This window comes from Macaca mulatta, chromosome 1 (assembly GCF_049350105.2).
Source record: "Macaca mulatta isolate MMU2019108-1 chromosome 1, T2T-MMU8v2.0, whole genome shotgun sequence".
NCBI lineage: Eukaryota > Metazoa > Chordata > Mammalia > Primates > Cercopithecidae > Macaca > Macaca mulatta.
In genome coordinates this window covers 64244075-64259124 of record NC_133406.1, presented here as the reverse complement: position 1 = coordinate 64259124, position 15050 = coordinate 64244075, and the positions used below count along the sequence as shown (strand labels likewise).

At 50.9% G+C, this 15050-nt stretch overlaps 1 protein-coding gene and 1 long non-coding RNA gene across 3 annotated transcripts in view; both read right to left on the bottom strand.

Moving 5' to 3' along the window:
* RASSF5 (Ras association domain family member 5) overlaps nucleotides 1-4436 on the bottom strand; it is a 79065-nt gene extending 74629 nt beyond the window's left edge. For both annotated transcript variants that reach the window (XM_001087653.5, XM_078004774.1), the window contains exon 1: nucleotides 3908-4436. In XM_001087653.5, the coding sequence (XP_001087653.2) occupies nucleotides 3908-4364 (457 nt within the window). In that variant the 5' untranslated portion in view covers nucleotides 4365-4436. The remainder of the gene's footprint in view (nucleotides 1-3907) is intronic.
* Nucleotides 4437-8459: 4023 nt separating this feature from the next.
* On the bottom strand, nucleotides 8460-10225 carry LOC144341418 (uncharacterized). Its single transcript, XR_013418337.1, has 2 exons — nucleotides 10002-10225; nucleotides 8460-9876 (listed from the first exon to the last, which is right to left on the bottom strand). It is a non-coding gene; the product is annotated as an uncharacterized LOC144341418 (long non-coding RNA).
* Between the last annotated feature and the right edge of the window lie 4825 nt (nucleotides 10226-15050).

Here is a 15050-nt window from a genome sequence, read left to right as displayed (position 1 = left end):
AATGAAGACCTTTCTCTGCTACAGGAAGAATCAGTGCCAATGTCCTAGGAGCCTTTTTCACAAAGAATGCACAAGGGGGGGATGGGTCTGCAGGATCGGGGGCTGTCACGCAGGTGCTTCCAGCCGTGCAGAAAGTGCAGAAAGTAGAGTTGAACCCAGCCAATAGTGCAGCAGCAAGACTAGAGAGACCGGACTAGAGGCCTTGGGAGACATCAGCCATTCTTAATAAGAATAGTCCCGGTGCCCTTCCCTGAGGGCTGCATGGCAGGGCCTTGTATTCACAGCATCATTAAAATCTATCACAGAGTCGGGAGGTTAGAGGGCCTCCCTTTCAACCATGTAATTCCAATCACTTAACACTTCACAGCCCTGAATAACGCCCCCTCTGGAGAGAGACTCGGACTCCAGGAGCAGACAGGTGGCATCCACTGACAATGGTCAAGGTGTGTCTAAGCATCTCCAGGAGGGTTTGAGTAAGGCTTAGGTTTCTCCAAGTGCCAGACCATTCCCTGGTCCAGGATGGCTTACGCAGTCACCAAAATGAGATGAAAGGTAAAAGGCCACCTCCATGCACCTTCTACAGAAGGAAGAGGAAGGGACATCATCTGTAAGGGAAAGTCCCTGAGAACAAAGTCAAAGGGCAGCCAGTGAGTTTCTCTGGTTATTTGCTGTTGACCATTCCCCCGCTAGAATGCTAGAAATGCATTCTCACCATCACCACCACCCCTACCCCAAAACACACACATGTGCTCACACAACCTTTCGTTCTCTCTCTGTCTTTCCACATATCACCACTGGATTTCCTTCTCTATCTCACAACTATGATTTCTTTAATCCTAGAAATTAATATTAACTCTGAACTTCCCTGTTCACAAATCCAGCATTAACCAGAGCTTGGTTACAGACCTTGAAGTGGGGTAAGCTTAGGTTAGATGAACTTTTGCTAAAAAGGCAGACAGACAGTGGGAAGAGTGTTTTCCAAAATGTTTTCCTTACTAAAAGCCCCTTCTGCCAACATGGTTCCCACCCAGTGTCAGCCTCCTGGGCAGACAGATGTCACTCACATTCACATACCCAATGCCCTCCTGCTTGTTTCCAAGGGCAGGGATATTTCATAGCACAAACAAGCCATCGTTTTCATCACTCACCACGCGGTGAGACCCTGCTGTGTGCCTGGCACTCTGCTAGGTGCAAGTAACACAAAGACAAGGAGCCAAGGACTTTGTGGCCCCTATGCCAGGCACAGAAGGGTCTCCTCAGCCACAGCAGGACATCAGGTAGGAGTGGCATTTCTACAGAACGCCTAATACCCAAATTTTCTGGGATGCCTATGGCAGTCACCTCCCCACTTAGCTCAGCAACCAGGCAGAGCTTGCAAATTGTACTCACTGCTTCGAAAGGTAATCCTAGGAGGTGTCACGAGCCCAGACTAGTTGTTACAGCTGTTAGATGGGAGGGGACAATAACAATCATATCGAATTAAACATTCGTATTGCATTTTGCTAGGCCCTGTTCCGAGTGCCTTATGTATATTAATCCATTTAATTCTCACATTAACATGCTGAAGTAGGTAATATCATTATCCCCATTTTTTTTTAAACAAGGAAGCAGAACACAGACGTCCGGGGGTAACATGGGGACTAAGTGGTAGTCAGGATTCAAACCCAGGGCTCTGGTTCCAGTCTGTACTCTTAACTACTGCATAGTATGATTTTTTAAAGTCCTATTTCTAACACTTGCTTTTCAAAATGAAGATAAAACAAAGCAACCCCACCATGGAATCAGACCCTTCAGCTTGAAGAAAGATGCTCCACGAGTTTGGCCTGCTATGTCTCCACCTGCCAGCCCTCATCTGCACATCAGAACGTTTCTCAACTTTTGCCATCCAGCCATAGGTTCACAATTAGTTAAATATTAATCATGACAAACAGAGACTCCTTTTTGTAGCCCCTTGATTCCAGTTTTGCTTTCTCTCCAGTGTTCAGACATCGTTAGTATTAAACCAACTATGTGGGGGGCCATGAGAGCCCAGGAAAGTAAAAACACCTCACCAAGTCACGCACAAAGTCAGAGGTACTGCCTGGGGGCCTGAGTCTTCCTGCCACTAGAAATGATGTATGACTTAATCAAAGGAGATCGACAATTCTGATGTGACATGATGATCAATTCATTTAATCATGGAGTATCTCACACAGGCACATACAAATACACACAAAGGTACCATTATCACCAAACCAGAAAAAGAAAATCACAAAACTATGTGCAAAATCTTCAACAAGTGATATAGTCCCCCAAAGTCTAACTACAAACTAGAATGCCAATGAAGCAGATTTCCTGGGATTCCAGCTATGATAAAACTCATTTCACTGAGGCTCCCGGCTCTCTCCCTGTGTGTAGGGGTTGTTGGATGCAGTAAGGGAATCTTGAAAGTGCAAAAGCTGCCGACACACCCAAGGGTAAGTTGCACTCGATTCTACTGCAGTCAAAGGCATTTACCAAAGGACAGCAGCCCCTCTACCCACAACATGTACCTCTACAAACCTTTGCTCCTTCCTTCTTAATTAGCACCTGAACTGCGAGTTCTGGTGGAGGAAAGAGCACCACCCACTTGCCCTTCCAATCTTTCCCTTCCAGTTGATCCAGGCTTAGAGTCTGAGCTCTATTTCCCTGCAGCCAGCTGCAGCGGGTGGCACACTGAACATCCTCGGCTGCAGACTGCAGGCAGAAAAATGGTAGGCTTTTCCTGATGTGGAAATCGCTGCTGCTGTCCAACGCTACCGTTGGATGGGAGATGTAAGGCTGCTGTCATGGGGGAAGGGCCTTTGCTGAAAGATGCAAACCACAATCCATTTCCAGAGATGCTTGTTAGAGGCTGTGCCATTGTCTGTGCTTTGGGCTTCAGTTATTTGAAATATCATGTAAACACATGAACACATGGCTGTGGATATCCTCTGCTAAACACGCAAGAGCAAATGCCGGGGAGGGGGTGGACGGTGGACACCTATTAAAGGCATACGCACCCCTAACTGTAGGAGGAGAAAAATAATAAACCCCCAAGAAAAATGAAGATTAGCTCAGAAAATGTATACACTGGGGGCCCAGTGTTTTCTGGCTTTGAGAAGAGCCTGGCTCAGGAGGTGACTGGAGGGGCCTGAGAGCTGTGGAGATGAAGGGACCCTGTCAGGAGTTGAGTAATGTTAGAGCATGACGACTAGGGCAGGAACCCAGGAGGAGGAAGGGGAGGAGGCAGGGCACAGCCAAACATTGGAGCAGAGTCCAAAGGTTTGAGGGGCCAGAGGCGAAAGGCAGGAGGGGGCACGGGTTCAGGGTGACTTCAGGCTCTCTTCAGTCTCACAGCCTGCCTTTATCCGGAGCCTAACAAGGTCTCCTCCCTGTCCCAATAGGTCCCCCTGGAGGAGAGGTCTGAGCCTGGAGGAGAGGTCTGAGCGGACAAACAAGCGTTTTGTCAGTAACCCTAATAAGCAAGGGTCAAACGGTCATCTAACAGCAGTCTCACAACCCACTCCCAAGAACTCACAACGAAACCATGAGGGTGCACAGGGAGATGACAGAATGACCTTGTCGCTGAGGCCATCACCCACCCACCCCCCACAACCTGCGTGTGTGTGTGTGTGTGTGTGTGTGTGTAGGGCCGAGGCATGCACCTGTCAGGAGACAGGTATCTGTTAACTACCGCATAACCATACCTAGGCAGTGGGCAGGCACTAAAGGATACAGGGCAGGGAGCTAAGGAGAAGACTGTCCCCAGGGGTTACCTCCTTATGGTCGGGGCTCCCCTGGAGCCAGAGAGTGTAATGGCCCCTCTCTCCCTGCCCCAGGGCCCTACCAGTCCTTCGCCCCCAGACTGCGGTCTCCCCGCGCGCCCCTCCCCTGCCTTCACACTTACTAGCGCAGCGCAGCGCCTGCCGCAGCACCTCTCGTCCACACAGGTCACACCAGCCGGGGCCGCCCGGCAGCACCAATTCCGCGAAGCAGTGCCCCTCGCCTCGCTCCGCCGGGACTCGGGGATCCTGCGGCTGCTCGAAGATGCTCCTCACGTCGCGGGGTCGGGGCGCTCCAGGCCGCCGCCGCAGTCTCTGCTGCAGACCAGGCCGGAGCGGGCGAGCGGGTCGGGAGGCCCGGGTTGGGGGCTCCATGTTCCCCCGGGCAGCCCTCCGGGCGCTGCGCCCCTCGTGCGCCCCGGGCGCAGTGGAGAGGGGCGCCGGGACACAGCGGCGCGAGGACCGGTCGGGGGGCGGCGGCGGCGGCTCGGGGCCGCTCAGGCTCTGTAGATAGTGAGGCGGCTCGGGGTCCAAGAGTATCGGGTACGGGCGCTGCCCGATGGCCGAGGACGCCATGGCCATGCCCGGCTAGTGGCTGTGGCTTTGGCAGCGGCGGCTTTGGCGACTGCGCTACTCCCGAGGCAGCCCCGAGAGAAGGGGCGGCCCCACATCAGCGCGCCTTTAAAGGGACCGCAGCCTGCTGGGCGGGGCGGGGGCGGGGAGAGTCGGAGTGGCAGGAAGAACTACCCAAGGGAACCACCGACTGACCGAGGGGTAGGGTAGGTGCGGGGTGACGTCTGCTCGAGTGTGGATTTGGGGCGTCACCTGGAGCAGCTGCAGGATTCCGCAGAGGAGCGCCTCTGTACAGTACAGTTCAGAGGGCGCATTTCTGCGAGGGACCCTCGGCCTTCAGCCCTGCCTCTTTCCCTTGCCGATCACTTCCCCCAACACCAGGTCCACCCGCCACCCGCACCCTCACGCGCCCCGGGAGGGAGCAGGTCGGAGGGAAAGGCTTGGGAACTGGCTTGATGGGGTCTCAGTAGGGCCCCTCCGTCTAGGCGTCCGCCCGCCACCCTCCCGCTGATCGTGCGGACAGAAGGGCAGTGCTCCTTGGCCCTTTCTCTCTCCGGCTTGTCGCCGCCCTCCGCCCCCTCTACAGGCGAGCTCGACGCGGGTCGGGAATGCCCCGCTCGTGCTCCGGCAGCCGCGCGTTGTCCCGTGGCTGACCGCCGGATGCAGCCAGCGCAGCTGGGGCTGGCAGAGCTGTCCGCGTGCGACTTTCGCTCTGGTTGGATTTCCCCTCCCTTTGCAGTCCTGCCGGGTAGGGTATTCCTCTTTCCTGGAAGACTGGTGCGGGGGAGGTAGGGGGACTCGATGCAGAGAATGCTCCCGCGCCCCAAGGGTTGGGGGAGCTTTTCTTCCTTAGCCAACCCTCCGCTCCCTAGAGCTGCTCGAGTAATTACTATGGAGATACCAGTTCCCCTAAATGCCCTACGTGGAACCTGGTATGGACGGCTCAGTCATGGGACCCAAAGAGAGATCTCCTTTCTCCCGGCACTTTCCCCAATGAAGGCTTGCTTCATGGACTCCTGTCTGGTTTAACGCTCTGCGGTCACCATCTTGAAAGTCTTACTTTTTGAACAAAGGGCCAGGCGTCTTCTTTTTGCACCGGTTCCCACAAATTATGTAGTTTTTCCTGACAGGCACCTTTGCCCATGGAAACAGGCCCATCTCATGGATAAGGAGGACTCCTGGATCTCTGAACCTGGGCCTGGGCCCTCTCCAGCCCCAATTTTGTTAACTGCACACTGGGCTGGAGGTAGCGAGACGGGTGGGTGTTAACGTGGTGTTTCCAGCTCCGTCATTATGACTCAGTGATCACAGCTTTCCTCTTAAAACACGGGTTCAGTTTGGTCTGTCTAGCGGTGGTCATTTTTTAGAAGAATAGTCTAAAATTCTTCTGGACCTGGTCTCTCCTTTCTCTTCCCAGGCCAGAGACTGGTCTCCCCCTAGTGCTTTGTAGGGGAATCTTCACTTTTGCTTTTTATTTTTCCCTTGGAGGTAATTTTTAGGTAATTCCTAAGAATTCCAGAGTCCAGTGGCCAGGGAATTCCCAGTCAGCTTTAGTCCATGGCTTCTCCCTCATGGTAATCATAGTCCTCTGCCTCCCATATCTGTAGCAGATGAGAGGTTCCTGGGGCTCTGGGGTTCACCAGAGGCCGGAGCTCACCCTATGAGGTGGTTTCTGAGGAATGACCCAGGGGACAATCAACCCCACAGAGCTACCAAATAGAGGAGCTCCGAAGAGGGGTGTGAGCCACAGGCCACCCCCTCTGCCCCACCCCTCCTCTACCTTTCCTCTTCCCTCTCCTAACCTTGCTTTTGCTACATCAGTGGTTTTCAAACCTTGGTATGCATCACAGTCACCTGGAGGGCTTGTTAAGATTAGTGGGCTTCATCCCCAAAGTTTCAGAATCTATAGGTCTGGGGCTGGGGTTCGAGATGACTCATTTTTAGCAAGTTCCCAGGTGTTGATGCTATTGATCCAGGGACCCAACTTGGAAAACCATTGCTCTAGGTCTGAGGTGGTGATAAGAGAATGAGCTTCTCTGTTCCTTCTCCCCAGGACAAGTGTACTTCAGTGGACATGACAGAGAAAAGCCCAATAGGGGCTATTCCTGAATACTTTCTGCTGAAGGTGTAAAAGGGAAAATACAATTTGCTCTTGTGGTGTCTTATTTTCATCTCCTACTTTTTCTGCAAGCAGTTCTCTTGGGGTTGTTGCAGAAATCTGTATTCCATATAAACATTTGCTGTGTCCACACCCTGTTGCCCATCTCCACACACTTGAGACTCCTTCCCTTCCAGGATTACAGTGGGTGGGTGAGGTCCTGGGCATGGACCCAGCTTGAGCTCTGAGTGACAGCCTGTTGGAGCAAGAAGCAGCAGGGATCTGACAACAAGTGCATCCCTGGAAGATCGGCTTTGAAATGCCATTTGTGAAATAATTGCTAACAGTCTCCATCTCTGTCCTTCCCTGCAGCCTCAAAGCATGGTTTGGGCATCCCAGCCGAAATTTCCTGGATAGAGAGACTCATGGGGAGGGGCATCATCTCTGGCCATGGGAAACTGAGGACTATCTGAAACCATCAGGCATAAAGCTCTTCCCCAGTTGTCTGGGCTGTACAGAAAAATGCTCTAGTTTTTGTTTTCCTCCTGCAGCTCTGATTTGGTGGAGTGGCAGGGGCTGCTCTTAGCATGAATGCGGGAGGAGATAGTGCAGGGCCAGAGCCCTACATTTGGCTTCTTGGATGGGAATGGAGATGAAAATGGAGATATTAATCATATAACTCCATGTAACCAATCCAAAAAGTTTATCATAAAGTTTATCTTAAAGTTCATCTCCCTGAGCCAAGAAATTAGAGTTGGGGCGGGTAGTTGCCCTCCTCAACCTCAACATGAGGCTCCCTGGCTGGGGCATGTCTCCTCTGATGCCAGTTTTCCCAGCCCAGTCCCCTTCTTCCCTGAAATAGCATCCCCCCACCACCCACAACACACACACATAGACTTCTTTCTTGTTCACACACACACACACACACACACACACACACCCCCCACATGAATAGCAACTTATTCCTTCTTCTCCAGAGAAGAAGTGCTAAAGAAACTCTAGTCTCATTATAAGGTCAGGACATTGCTGGGGTAGTGTCGGATGCCCGGACTTTAACATTTTTTGGATCTGTCTGGTCATTCAGGCTACAAGGGTGAGACCACAGCATCTGCTGAAACACCTCCCCTGGGAGCTTTTCCCCCTTGTTAGTAGATCCTCTTGGCTCAGACCCATTGACTTTTTTCTGTTTGTGACTCACTCCCAGCAGAGTGGGTGTGCTGCTTTTATTTTTGACCAAGGGGAAGGATTATGACAGTGAGGTTAGAGTGTGTGGTCAGGGTGTGAGATCACTTCAGAGGTGGTCCCGGAGCGTGCTGGTTTTCCTGTTGGGTGAGTTGTTTTACCACCGTCCCTCAGTCTCCCTCCCCAAGTCCCCTAGTAAGAAGGAAAATGGAAGGACAGAACATGGCCTGACTTCCTGAAAGGGACGTTTTTTGGTTTTGTTTGGCTTTGAGGCGTTTGAAGTCACCTGAAATCCCCGAAGCTTTCAGGGAACTCCCAGGGATTCTCACAGTTGCACAACTGTCTACATGGAATCGCTGTAAGAGTCAGGACAAGTTAGGTTATGCTGTAGTAATAAGCTCCACCGCTCAGTGCCCTGAAATAACAGTCTCCTTTCTCACTCACGTTACATGCCTTTTGCAGGTTGGCATGGGCTCTCTTCTCATCAGACTCACCATGTCTAATTTTGCCAATCACTGTGCCAAAGGGAAACTCGGAGAGCCTGGAGGATCCCACACCAGCATTTAAAAGCTCCAGTCACTTTCACTCACAGCTTATTGACCAGAACTAGTCATATGAACCCATCCTACAAACAGGAGCAGATTTACAAGTCTACCTTGTGCTCAGAAGGGGAAAGAACTGGAAATAGTTGGCAGTCAGCACTAATGACCAGTGCAGTCTTCAAGGGCATAGAGCAGTTATTCATTCATTTAATGAGTAATTCTCTGATATCCACTATGTATCAAGCACTGTTCTAAGCATTAAAGGTACAACAGTGAAATGGATATGTTCATGAAGCTTACATTTAATGAAAGAGCCAGACAATAAACAAACACAAGAATAATATGATGTCAGGTTGTAAGTACTTTGATAAAAATCCAGCACATTAAGGGGATGAAGGTGATAGAGGCTACTCTATTTGAGTAGTCAAGAAAGACCTTTCTGGGGAGCAGACATTTAAACAGACCTGAACGAAGCAAGCCCTTTGTCTCTCTGGGCAAGAATGTACCAGACTAAGAGAACAACAGGCACAACAGCCTCAAAAACTTTTCAAGCTTTATGAACCTGAGTTTGTTCAAAATGCATATTCTTGGACCCGACCCTCTGATTCCTTATGTCTGGATTTTGGCCTGGATTTTGCAAGAAACTTTGATTCATATGGCTCACAGACCACACTTTGAAAATGGGGTTACAGCAGTGAATGGTTAAAATTGTGTGACCCCCTCCACAGACATTTGGAAAAAAATGCCCTTATCTTGATTAACGACGAAACACAGGTCTCCAGTGCTGCTTCCTTTCCTTCTTGGGCAGCGTGTTGCATACAGAGCTCAGCTTTCCCAGGAAGTGAGTGCTGCCTGCAATGTGTGATGGGGGTCAGTCATATTTTACATTACGAGACTGAGAGCAGGGACCATGACAAAATGTTTTGGAGGATCAAAATTGTGTTTGTGAAAGAAATCCCTTGTAAAGTGCCATATGTTACACATATTTGCTCAAGAAACATACATTGAGCATCTATTATGTGGCAGGCACTTTTGGCTTGAATGACTTCATCTTCATGGCAACTCTGTGAAATGGCTGTAATTCCTATTTTACAGATGAGACAATCAAGGCTCAGAGAAGTCATGTGACTGGCCCAAACAGGTATCACAGTCTGGACTCATATCCACTCAGGTCCACGAATTTGTCTTTGTCCTGCCCAGCTGGCGTGGTAGAAAGGGCAGGGCTCAGAATCTCTGATCACGCTTTGTAGGTGCAGTTTGAAGGATCAGCAAAATCTTTTCCCAGTTTCCTCTCCCTGTGGAAACCCCGCTCCACTCCAAGGGTCTAGTCCAAACGCCAGGTCCTCCAGAGCCTTCTCAGAGTCACCCAGACCTCACTCATGGCTCCTTACCTGGGATCTCACAAGAAGCCCATCGTACCTCTGACGTTCAGAGTATCCTAACATGAGTCGCAGCTCAGTTTGCACATGTTTGCCTCCCTTACTTGGGTCTTGTGGTCTTTCTGATCCCACCATGCAGGGCTAACTGGAGATGCTCATTAACCTGTACCTATCCCAGGATTTTTTTCTTAAATTTCCAGGATTTTTCTTAAATTTCCAGGATTCTTAAATTTCCAGGATTTCCAGGATTTCTTAAATTTCCAGAATTTCCAGGATTTTTCGTAAATTTCCAGGATTTTTTTCTCTTCAAGCCATGCCCCCTGCACCCAGAGATGGAGAGATGGAGGAATCGTTTGGTTTGGGGAGCATGGAAGGTCCCCGAGGACCTGCTGGGGCGGGGTAGAAGTTGGAGTAGTATTGGGAGCTCCATTTAAGACTCATGTACCTCCTCCAAGATGCTGGTCACTGGGTGAATTTCCTGCCTCCAGATGCTTGTAGCTGGCCAGGGCTGAGGGCTGGTGGGGCACCATCTCCACTCTTGGTGGAATGGGCTTTCTGTGTGTCACCAAACTCCAGTGCTCCCAAGGGGATCTCCTAGGTCCTTGACAGTACTTGGGGACAAGAAGGGCAGATCAAGGTGGGGGACGAAAGCAGGGAGGGATACGAGGGCTCCTGGAAAGGTGTCATCATATAGAGTGGGGGCAGGTGGGGCTTGTTTTCCACCAGTTTTAGTGGCACCTCCTCCATCCATCTCAATTATGAAAATTTTCCATCCTGAACTGCTCTACCAGGCTTATGATAAGACTGGTGTGTGTGTGTACGTGTGTGTGTGTGTGTGTTTGTATGTTTCTTCTTTCTGCATTGGAAAAACTCAGATATTCCAGGCAGATTTGTCAGCAATTTTTTTTCCTCAGCCAGAGGGAAAGCTCCAAGCCATAGCCACTTGCATTCCAGCACTAAGCCAACTTGGCCCACTGCGGTGGTAGGAAGTCATGGACTGGGTTACAACAGACCAGCGAGAGCAGGGTGGCCTGGGTGACCTCACAGGCTCTTCCTGCCCCACCCCGGCCCCCACCTGTCTCCTCCTCTGTGCTCTGTGTCTCCCTGTCTTGCCTCTCCTTTCTGCTCCCTCTCCCCGTGCCCTGCTCATCCTCTCTCCCTCTCCCTCTCCATCCGTCTTCATCTCCCCCTCCCTCTCTCCTTTCTCACTCCCACCTCTTATCTCACCCCTCCTCCTCTGTCTCTGGTGAAGAATGAAGAGAAGGGCACCACACTGCTCCAGCGGCAGTCATTCTGAGCTCCCAAGGAACAGAAACTGAAGCTATTTCAGGTCAGCCTGGCTCATTCCTTAACACTTCCCATCGGGGTTGCCTGATTAAGGATCCTTTGTGAGATGGGGGAAAAGAAGCCAGAACTCCACCCTTTAAAAAATCATCGAAGCATGGTTGGGCCTGGTGACTCATACCTGTCACCCCAGCACTTTGGGAGGCCGAGGCGGGCGGATCACCTGAGGTCAGAAGTTTGAGACCAGCCTGGCCAAACATGGCGAAAACCCCGTCTCTACTAAAAATACAAAAATTAGCCAGGCGTGGTAGCGGGCACCTGTAGACCCAGCTACTAGGGAGGTTGAGTCAGGAGAATGGCTGGAACCTGGGAGGTGGTTGCAGTGAGCCGAGATTGCACCACTGCACTCCAGCCTGGGGGATAGAGTGACATTCTGTCTCAAATAAATAAATAAATAAATAATAAATAAATAAAACAGGCTGAGCGCGGTGGCTCACACCTGTAATCCCAGCACTTTCGGAGGCTAAGGCGGGCTGATCACGAGATCGGGAGATCGAGACCATCCTGGCCAACGCGATGAAACCCTGTCTCTACTAAAAATACAAAAATTAGCTGGGCGTGGTGGCACGTGCCTGTAATACCAGCTACTTGGGAGGCTGAGGCAGGAGAATTACCTAAACTAGGAAGTTGGAGTTTGCAGTGAGCCAAGATTGCGCCACTGCACTCCAGCTGGGTGACAGAGCAAGACTCTGTCCTAAATAAATATATTAACATAAATTTTAAAAAATCAGCGAAGCAGTTTGGAAGTGAACCCAAAATGACCAGTTGCAGCAATCCTTTGAGGATAGTGAAGCAAAGCGGCTCCGTGAAAGCAAACTGTGGTTCCAGTAGGTGGGTGGCCTAGCCATGGTTGAGATCCATCCTGTCCTTAGACTGGCTGCCCTGGCCTCAGCTCTCAGGGTGGGTATGGGGTGGGGTGCCTGGTCCAGTGTACCATGCACTGCCAATTGGCTTCTGTTGGACCATTCACATGCCCTCTGCGGGATCTTTGTAAACTCTGCCTCAGCGTTCTCAAACCTGAGCTGGTGTGAGAATTACCAGGGAAGCTCATCAATAATACAGATTCCTGGGCCACACCCTTAACGATTGGATTCAGGAGCTGAGTGGGGTCCCAAAATATGTGTTTTGAAACCAGGACAGCAGTCTCAAGAGAGGAAACTGTGTGGATTCTGGGAGAGAAATAGAGATGTGGCCCTGTAGTACCATGCCCTCCAGAGCTGACTGTACTTCCAGCCTGGGTACCTGGGACAGGCCCCCTCATCCTTCCAGTTAGGCCCCCTTTTAGCTTGGGTCAGCCTGTTTTAAGAGTCTGCTAGCCATGAATCTGAATGCCACATGGAATCTTCCCAGATATCTGTGACCGATCTGAGCCCCCGACTCAGCCCATCTGAGACAAGACCTTCTGTTTCCTCTACCTACCCTGTGCAGGGGCTCATAGCTGAATGAGGTAGGGAGGGGATGAGGAAGGTGAGCAGAGTATGCAGAAAACTATTGTGTTAATAATATTGTGTTTTGGGCCGGTGCAGTGGCTCACGCCTGTAATCCTAGCCCTTTGGGAGGCCGAGATGGGTGGATCACCTGAGATCGGGCGTTTGAGACCAGCCTGACCAACATAGAGAAACCCTGTCTCTACCAAAAATACAAAATTAGCCGGGCATGGTGGCACACTCCTGTAATCCCAGCTACTCAGGAGGCTGAGGCAGGAGAATAGCTTGAACCTGGGAGGTGGAGGTTGCGGTGAGCTGAGATCGCGCCATTGCACTCCAGCCTGGCAACAACAGCGAAACTCCGTCTCAAAAAATAATAATATTAATAACATTGTGTTTTAGGCACTTTATGCACATAGCTAATCTATTCCTACCCATAACTTTCCACTCACCGCACGGGCACCAAAGAGTAGTACCTTTAAAATACCAGTTGGACTGGACCTAAAACCTGTCTGTGGTCTCTGGGGTAAAGCCCAAGTTCCTCAGTGTGGCCTGCAAGGACCTTTTGGACTGGCTCCTCCCTTTCCACAATACCAGCTTCCAACTTTAACCTACTCTCCAGTCATACAGAAATACTTGTAGCTCTTCCCATGCCTGTGCTGCTGCTGCTCCCACGGCCAGGAGTGCCTCCCACGCCTTCTTTGCTAGGTATCACCTGTTCACCTGCTAAGACTCCTCTTTGGAGTCACCTGCTCTCAAAGTCATTCCCTGACACTTAGGAGGGTTCCCAGCCTGACCTAAGCACCCTCCCTTGTGAAGATGGTGACTCAGGACCACACTGGAGATTTGCATTCCTAGCGCAGCACCTCCTCCGTGATGGGAAGCTATCTGTGGCATGCCTGTCTTCCCCCACAGAGGTGAACTCACTATGAGCCAGAAAGGTGGCTTAGTCACCTCTGTAGTTCCAGCATCCCATGGGCCTGGTGCATTGTGAGGGCTTAGTTCTCGTCTGGTGAACTGAATGGGCTCTTTTCATTTTAAGTGTTATGTTAGGAATCACTGCAGAGAATGGAGAGGTACATTAAAGAGGTCTTCAGACACCTGAGGATCTTTTGGGTTGTTCTGGGTCTTGGTCCAGTTCCTCGTTTTCTACTGAGATGGAATCAGCAGCTCTGCAGAACCTCAGATCCGGGGAGGCACTGATGTCAGCAGCTCTGCCTGGCATAGAAACGAACTGAAGCTGCTGGGCGTGGTAGCTCACGCCTGTAATCCTAACACTTTGGGAGGCCAAGGAAGGAGGGTGGCTTGAGCTCAAGAGTTCAAGACCAGCTTGTGCAACATAGACCTCATCTCTACAAAAAATACAAAATTAGCTGGATGTGGTGGTGCACGCCTGTAGTCCCAGCTATTTGGGAGGCTGAGGCAGGAGGATTGCTTGGTCCTACAGTGAGTAGTAGTGGTGATCGCTTGATCACTACAGTGAGTCAAGGCTGTAGTGAGCCAAGATTGTACCATTCCACTGCAATCTGGGCAACAGAGCAAAACCCTGCCCAAAAAAAAGACAAACAAACTGAACTGAAGCCTTTGAGTGAGTGTCCACCACATCTCATGGGCTTTGCTCATGAGATCATAGAGCCTGGATCATATCATCTCCCAAAAATCTGCATTTGGCGTTCAGGGATCCCCTGGCTCTTCACTGAGCTCCACCAAGCACATGGGGTCCAGAGCAGCAGCTGCTGCCAGGGAAAACCCATTGTGGGACTTCCCTGAAGGGTCACTCATGGGCCGGAAGTGTTGGCCAGAAATTCAGGCCAGGAGAGTGGGCGAGAGGTGGTCTAGTACCCAGAAACATCGAGGCAGCAGCTGGTCTCTGAGGCCCCAGGACTTGAACCCCTGGGCTTAAGTGACTCCATGGGCTTGAGGCCCAAATAGCAAACACAAAGCCAGTTGGGCCTGATGCAAGGAAATAACCTCCAGCCACCTTCCCCTGGGCCTTTAGAATGCTGGTCTTTCCACAGAGAAGGAGCACAAAGGACAGCAGCCTCCAGGACTCACCCTTCCCCACTTCTGGCCCTGCCAGGTCAGTAGAGTGGCCTCAGGATGTGGGGGCTCCCATGAAGATGGGCAGGAAGGATCTCTGGGGTCATTTCCAGTCAAGCATAATGTGTCTTCATGCCTCAAAGCACAGGGGGGCTTCCCACTCATCTCTCTCTCCTACTGGGGCTACCTTACTGCGTTTCCCCTTCCCCTTCCTTCACCCACCCAGGTAGGTGGGTAGTCCAGCTCTGGTTTATGGGAAGGCTGGAGGTAAATTTGCAAGCAGTTTGCAAAAGTCAGAATGCTTTGCCCAGGCACCACTCTAGATTCTAGACAAAATGAAGGAATGCTTAAAATAACCCATACTACTATTCAAACCCACTATTTAGGACATAGCCTAGGTTTTGAACAGTGGTGGAGATGGGCAAAAAGCAGTAGCCACTTAGATGGTGGGTTTGAAGAAAAAAAAAAAGAATACCTTTCTCCCTAAGTTCCAGGCCCTTCACATAGCTTTCCAAATGATGGGGGGCAAGAGAACGCAAGGAATGGGAAGGCACCCCTTGGGTTCTTCCTTGAAATTAGGGCCCATTTAGGGGAAAGGCAGAAATCAGGACATGACCGATTCCCACCCCCATTTCCCAGCACTTCTCATAGATCCCCGCCCAGACCCGACTTGGTTGCCAAGC